Here is a 6,435-nt window from a genome sequence, read left to right on the forward strand (position 1 = left end):
TATATGTATATATATATATAGTGTATATTTAAAATTATTTAGAAATTCTGAACCTGGATAATCAAAACTATCAAATCTTATATTTATAACATATGTGTTTGTTTAGAGAAAATGTATTAAATCTTTCTGATATTGCATGATTATCATCAAAACGTAAGAAAACATTAATGATTATATGATTATAAGATGATTAAATATTTTTTTCTTGCTTATAGGTAAGGTTCACGGTTCTTTGGCACGTGCTGGCAAAGTGAAGGCTCAGACACCCAAAGTAAGAAGAATTTTGATTTTTCTTTATTTAATATACAAAATTTACTTAATTTTATTATTATTTACAAATTAAACTATATTATAAATTTCATAGTTTATATATTATATATGCGTTAAATAACGGCTCTAAAATAAGTAAATTTTGAAATCTCAAATTAGACTGTTAAATAAGAAAATTTTATATTTAAATATTACAGAATATTAACGTATGTATTTGTGTATGTGTTATCAGGTTGAAAAACAAGAGAAGAGTAAAAAGAAGACTGGCCGTGCTAAGCGACGCATCCAGTATAACCGTAGGTTCGTCAACGTCGTCCAAACCTTTGGCCGCCGACGTGGACCTAATGCCAATACAAACTCATAAGAAAAAATATATTACTATATATTATTTGTTATAATAAATTCAAATAAAGTGTCATATGACTGAAGTATCTTAAACGCGAATTTCATTTGAAAAGAAACAATCGCATATTTATATTAGGTTATATTTTTTATAGTCGAAAAAACAGTCTGAATTCAGCGTAAATTGTATATAAATAAAAAGTAAAAAGGCAAAAGTGTATACAGAATTTTAACATACAGGCGACACAATACAAACAATCGACGCGACATTTGAATTTCAGCATTTCATCGAGTTGCATGTCTCAAATAATTGAGATTTTATATTTCTGAAAAATACGGATATGAATAATGTTGTACACAAAATTTTGGAATCTACTATCGGAAACGTCTTCGGTAAAGATATAACTTGTCGAGAACCTGTGCATCGTTGCGACGATTATCAACCGGGTACTTTGGTAGAGCTGGGCAGAACTGGTATTAAAGTATGAATTAGAATAACGAAGATGATTTTTTTAGATTAAAGGATGTCAAATCGAATGTAAATTTATATAACTTTTAAAATGTTTGCTTAATTCTCTCTGTGATTTGAAATAAAAAAATGTGCTTTTATGAATTATCATATTCATAAACATGTGACTTTCGATTAATATATATAAGGGATTAATCTTTATATTAATAATTCTTTATATTTCCAAATTTTTAGATATCAATAATTTTCATAATTCTGCGATACGGTTAGTTTGACGAAAAGAAAATCATGCTTTCTTTGTTTTTTGTTTGCGTCGAAAATGTTTGCAGATAACGGATTCTTTTTTGCGCGGTACTTTTTAAAATATTTTCTATCTTTGAGAAATATATACATATTTTTATGACACAAGACAGATATCTTTCTAAAAAGTAAGTATAAAAAAATGTTTTTCGGGGTGAATTCTGGGATAAATCTTTTTTTTTTTTTTATATAAAATAGTATATGCAATAAAATTTTATTGTACGATCAGAATTATTTGGTGATGGGAGATGGCAGGTATGTGACCGCATCTCAATATATTACGTTTGTGAGTTATCTTATATCTGTCTGCCTTTTCTGCTAACATGTTGAATTGCAAAATTGGTTAAGTTTATGAAAATTCATGAATTTTTGTACAATGTACTACAACGAGGCGTAAAAAAATGGAATAGATAATTTATGTAAGAAATTTTCGCGCTCGAGAAACCATGGTAATTATGTAACTGTACAAATCATCGAGATTCTTTATATATGTGTCACGCGCATGCGATATTTAATATAATATATTAAATATAAGCTACTTTAATATTTGTATGTCAAGTTTTTCAAGAAAATTTTGATGCCGTGCGGGTTATGTGCGATACCTGTGATACAACCAGCAAATCCATCGGAAAGCAAAATGTCACCTTACGGTAACGAGCCAGGAATCAAGAAACTAATTCGACCATCCGAGCTACCGATTTATCCCTTTGAAGACGATTACTCTAAACAGACCCCATGGTAAAGCACAAGTAATTTCAATACATATAGCTATTATGTTTGCACAGGCAAGAGACTGAACTTACAGTTAAAAAAGATTTTAATTTCATGACAAAACAAATGTTGTTTTACTTGTACTGTCTTTTTATATTTTATAACATGTATCGTAATATTATATAACAGCACAGATTGTTCACCCTCTGCTTTGGAACAGAATATATCCAAAATTCGAAAGTCTGTTCAAGCAGTTGTGTCAGAGTATCAACATTATACTGGCGTGATCTCTGATACCATTGACACTGGTGTCGAACACAGCAGATGTTAGTATCAAAATGCATGCATTTAAAACATGTGTTATATAGAGTTATTTACAATTTATAACTAACATAGTACCATTTCTTTGCAGCTCTTTTGGATTATCTTCGTGAAGAAAGTAATGTTATGCCACGAGTGGGTGCCATTGCTATCGGTGGATTGGCTGGATTAGTGCTTGGACTTCGAGGACGCACATTTAAGCGATTGGTATATTCTAGCACAGGTGCTCTCGCTACAGCAGCTATCTGTTATCCTAAAAAGGCGGAAGAGGGTCTTGACACGGCAAAGCATTACATAAATGTCGGCTACAATTTTGTTTATGGTGGTAATAGAAACATTACAATATTTTTAATAGATTATTTCTGGATGAACAAATAACATGAAGAAATATATACATTATATAAGATCATCAGTTTTCAAAGAATCAAAGGAGGAACATATAAAACATTTTGCGCACAGAATGACTGAATCGTAATGAATTATAGTGACTGTCGATAAAAAAAAAATTATTTGTAAAAACGTGTATCGACGGTTTATATTTTATTATAAATAATTTCAGTCAAGCCGGGTGACAACCGAGAGCTGGAAATCACAATGCCAGAGTTGCCAAAATTCAAATTACCGACATCTTTTTCGGAATTTGTAGATTTAACAATTGTCACAGGTTCGGCAGTAGCTACCACTGTTGGTAGTTTTGCACAGAACGCATATACATCTTTAAGTAGTAACAAGGAGGTAGGATGCAACAAAGAAATTTCTCTATTGCATCGTCCCTCCCTTACATCTTGATTGTCTACATTATTTCTTATCCTTGAAAATGTGTTGAAAAAAAATCTGCTTCATTTTCAATAGCTGATCATTAAAATACTATCGATCCCGCGAAATCTTGGTTTAAGAAATAGATTTAGAGCCTAGATTTTTTATTTGAATTTTTTTTTAGAACAATCTTAATACATTTAGATTTATCAAAATTCAATCGCAGCGTTGTCCAAATTTAATACAATGTGCCAATTTCTCCCTGATAAATTTAAGGTTATTTTTGTATATTGATGGAATAAAATGGGAGATAAGAGCGCACTGTGAGACAACGCTGATGTATTGTCAAATATCGTTACAAGTACTTTCTCTTAAAAAATTGCTATATATATTAGCCTTTGCAAGTCTCGATCAAGATAAGGCAAAAGATGTCCACTGTGTAACAAATTGTAACACCAAGGAACTCTCTGAATCGATAGTTGAAACATCATCTGCACCTTTGGCAAATCACAGTACTGATGCATGAAGAGGTTGACTCAGATAGAAGCAAATGTAGTGTGTCTGCCCCAGTTTCTGTCCTCATTTTTACAATTTACTGAATAATTTGATTCATTTGCTTTTGTAATAATCTCGCTTGTTCCATTATGTCTTAATTAATGCACATACTTATGGTTTACCATATTACCATATTTATGGATGTTACATTTATCTTGTGCCGTTTCGTGTTTCAGAAAGATCAATTGACGGCTAAATTAGATAAACGAGATTAAGGAACGACGATAATAATGGAATGTAGTAAAGAGTGTACAAACGTTTTATCAGAAACGTTTTGCGAGAAGAAAGAAATTATGAATTATTTGCTTGTAATAAATTATGCATCTTAATACGAGATGTTGTATTTAATCTTTTGCTTATGTGGGGGAAAGTAAAGTTTTTATCAATGTAGGTATTGCATCCTTTAATTAGATGTAGATAAAAATTATTCCATTGAAAAAGATGTTAATTATTGCTCCTGTTTTATATATATTTTTATTTCTAGAGTATAATAGTATGAATTTCTTTGAATAGAGAAGCTAAAACTCGAGAACTTCAACAAATCGCGTTTCCTTTGTAGTATTAGAAGACGGCGCTTTGCTTCGGCGCAGCCGCGTCCTTTTCATTTATCGACTGTTACCCGTCATCGCTCGACGATAGGATTTCGATCTTCGCCTTCGGCTCTCGATAGCACTAAACGGCATTTGAAACCTGCGCACTTGCAGCTTCAGCATGAGGCTCTGTCAATTTAACGCGCGCACCTCTTAGGAAACACAGACCGCTGCGTAGATCATGAAGGCGCGCGCGCGCTTTCACCTCCAGCTATCTTGACCTGATCTTCGCTCGGGTCAACACGCGAACCATCGGGAGGTGCGAATATGCACATCGAGCAGTAGATGCGACTGTTCTTTCCGTGCTGTCATTCTCCGAGGAAAGTATCCGGACGATCGTTTCGCGCCCAAACGTGTCCTCGCGTTGCCTCTTCTTCAAGTGCGAAGAGAGATGAATTTGGACGTTTGGAAAACGCTCGTTCAAAAAGAATGCAGGAGATTCTGTGATTAATCCTGGATGCAACTATGAAGATAGTTCGCTGTTCTCTGAGAAGAGTGCTTTGTGCTGTGACGCTTGGTGGAAGGATTGCACGCGTGATACTTCCAAGTCAGATGCTGTAAACTTGTTAATACTGTCATTGATATTCATCATCATCGTATTCATCGAGAAGAGGACGGATTTCGACGGAGAAGCACATCGCGCGAATTTACGGCGCTTATGCATACAATGGGGGTCGCGTCGATAAATCTCGCGCTAGACGGCGCGTGAATTTCGCGCGATTTGAGAACGGATCGGTGGGTCAAGGTGTTACAATTGAGGTAGGTCTGTATTTAGAAGCGGAGTATCGATTTCTCAGATGTTTTTATTTTATTAATAATTGCAATTTATAACGAGGAGAGCGTCAGAGTGTGGAGTTTGTGCGTATTCAGCTTTTTTGCTTTTCGTTCATTTGTATTTTTATTCAACGCTATCCAAGATTGACTGATGAGAGACGGTATCCTACCGCTACCCCCCTTCCATAGCTACCACCCTCCCGAGCGGACAGAAGGACGAGTGATCATGGAGAAGGGGTAGCTAGAAGGGGTAAATATAGAATATCATCTCGCATGTCAATTTTGGTCAACATTGACTGGCAACTTAAAAACTGCTGACCCTTCAATATTTTTGTTAAAAGAAAAATTGGTTCTTTAAATTAGAGTCGAGAAATCTATACATAAAAAATAATTCGTTAAGTCTATGGAACACATACTCTGTATCGTAATTATATAAATAATTAGCCGTCGGATCGATGTCGCAAAAACCTTGCTCACGCGAGAAAAATTGCGCAAGGGTATCGAGATATATATCTCAAGAAAACTGCGGTACTTTGCAAGCGATATTATCCGTTAAACATAGTGTGCGATAATGTAAGGCCATGTATAATATTAATTTAAGAAATAAATTAATACTCTTATTAAATTTGCAGTAAAAAGAAAAACGCCAGATTTAGTATAAAATGAAATATTTCAATAATTGATCGATTGCACTTTAATTAGTCACGTTTTATTTACTTTATATTTATTAAAACTCTATGTTTCTCTTCCTTTCTCTCTCTTATCTCTTTCTTTATGTTCAATTGTGCAGGAACGTTGTATCTCTCGTAGGGTGGATATGGTAACTATGAACTCCGAAAAATCGGCTTGCCGCCGAAAACCAGTGGAGAAGAGCAGCAGCAGTAGCGGTAGCGGCAAAAAGACGTCCGAACATGTCGAAGAAACGGATAAAAAGAACGAGGACGTTCGTATGAACGAGTCTCCGGATTTATCTCCCAACACCCCCACCTACAACGTCACTGCCTCTTGCGCCGAAGACACCCCTAATTACCTTGTCTACAAGAAGGTACAAGCGTGTATATAGAATATACTATAAATATATATATATAATAATAGGCGCAAGAGATAAATAAGAAAGTAAATTCAAAGGATTTAATATTGAAAGACTATAAAAAAAATTTTATCAAACGGAACTTCTCTTTAATCTTAACGCGATATATAGATTTATTCTTTAGGAATAGACTTAATTAATTTCAACAATTTAAAGATTATTCTAAATTATTTTTATCTGATATATTATTTTATTCGTACTTTTCAATATTACTATTGAGATGAGAACTTTTCGATCTTTAAAATATAAAATAATAA

General features: G+C 33.7%; 2 protein-coding genes across 4 annotated transcripts in view; both read left to right on the top strand.

Moving 5' to 3' along the window:
- The window catches only part of LOC115245069, a 2,212-nt gene extending 1,504 nt beyond the window's left edge, over positions 1-708 (top strand). Inside the window, exons 4-5 of the mRNA XM_029823169.1 lie at positions 216-271; positions 503-708. Coding sequence (XP_029679029.1) covers positions 216-271; positions 503-634 — 188 coding nt within the window. The 3' untranslated portion in view covers positions 635-708. The remainder of the gene's footprint in view (positions 1-215; positions 272-502) is intronic.
- An 874-nt stretch (positions 709-1,582) lies between these two features.
- Positions 1,583-6,435, top strand: part of LOC115245066 (regulator of G-protein signaling 7-like) — an 11,292-nt gene continuing 6,439 nt past the window's right edge. Inside the window, exons 1-6 of one of the 3 annotated variants that reach the window (XM_029823164.1) lie at positions 1,583-1,830; positions 1,941-2,119; positions 2,282-2,418; positions 2,505-2,738; positions 2,973-3,148; positions 3,901-3,939. In XM_029823164.1, coding sequence (XP_029679024.1) covers positions 1,828-1,830; positions 1,941-2,119; positions 2,282-2,418; positions 2,505-2,738; positions 2,973-3,148; positions 3,901-3,939 — 768 coding nt within the window. In that variant the 5' untranslated portion in view covers positions 1,583-1,827. Of the gene's footprint in view, positions 1,831-1,940; positions 2,120-2,281; positions 2,419-2,504; positions 2,739-2,972; positions 3,149-3,900; positions 4,159-5,878; positions 6,134-6,435 lie in introns of those variants that run through there. The other 2 variants (XM_029823165.1, XM_029823163.1) reach the window with 2 other exon arrangements.

Source organism: Formica exsecta, unplaced genomic scaffold (genome assembly GCF_003651465.1).
Source record: "Formica exsecta isolate Colony F162 unplaced genomic scaffold, ASM365146v1 scaffold90, whole genome shotgun sequence".
Lineage (NCBI taxonomy): Eukaryota > Metazoa > Arthropoda > Insecta > Hymenoptera > Formicidae > Formica > Formica exsecta.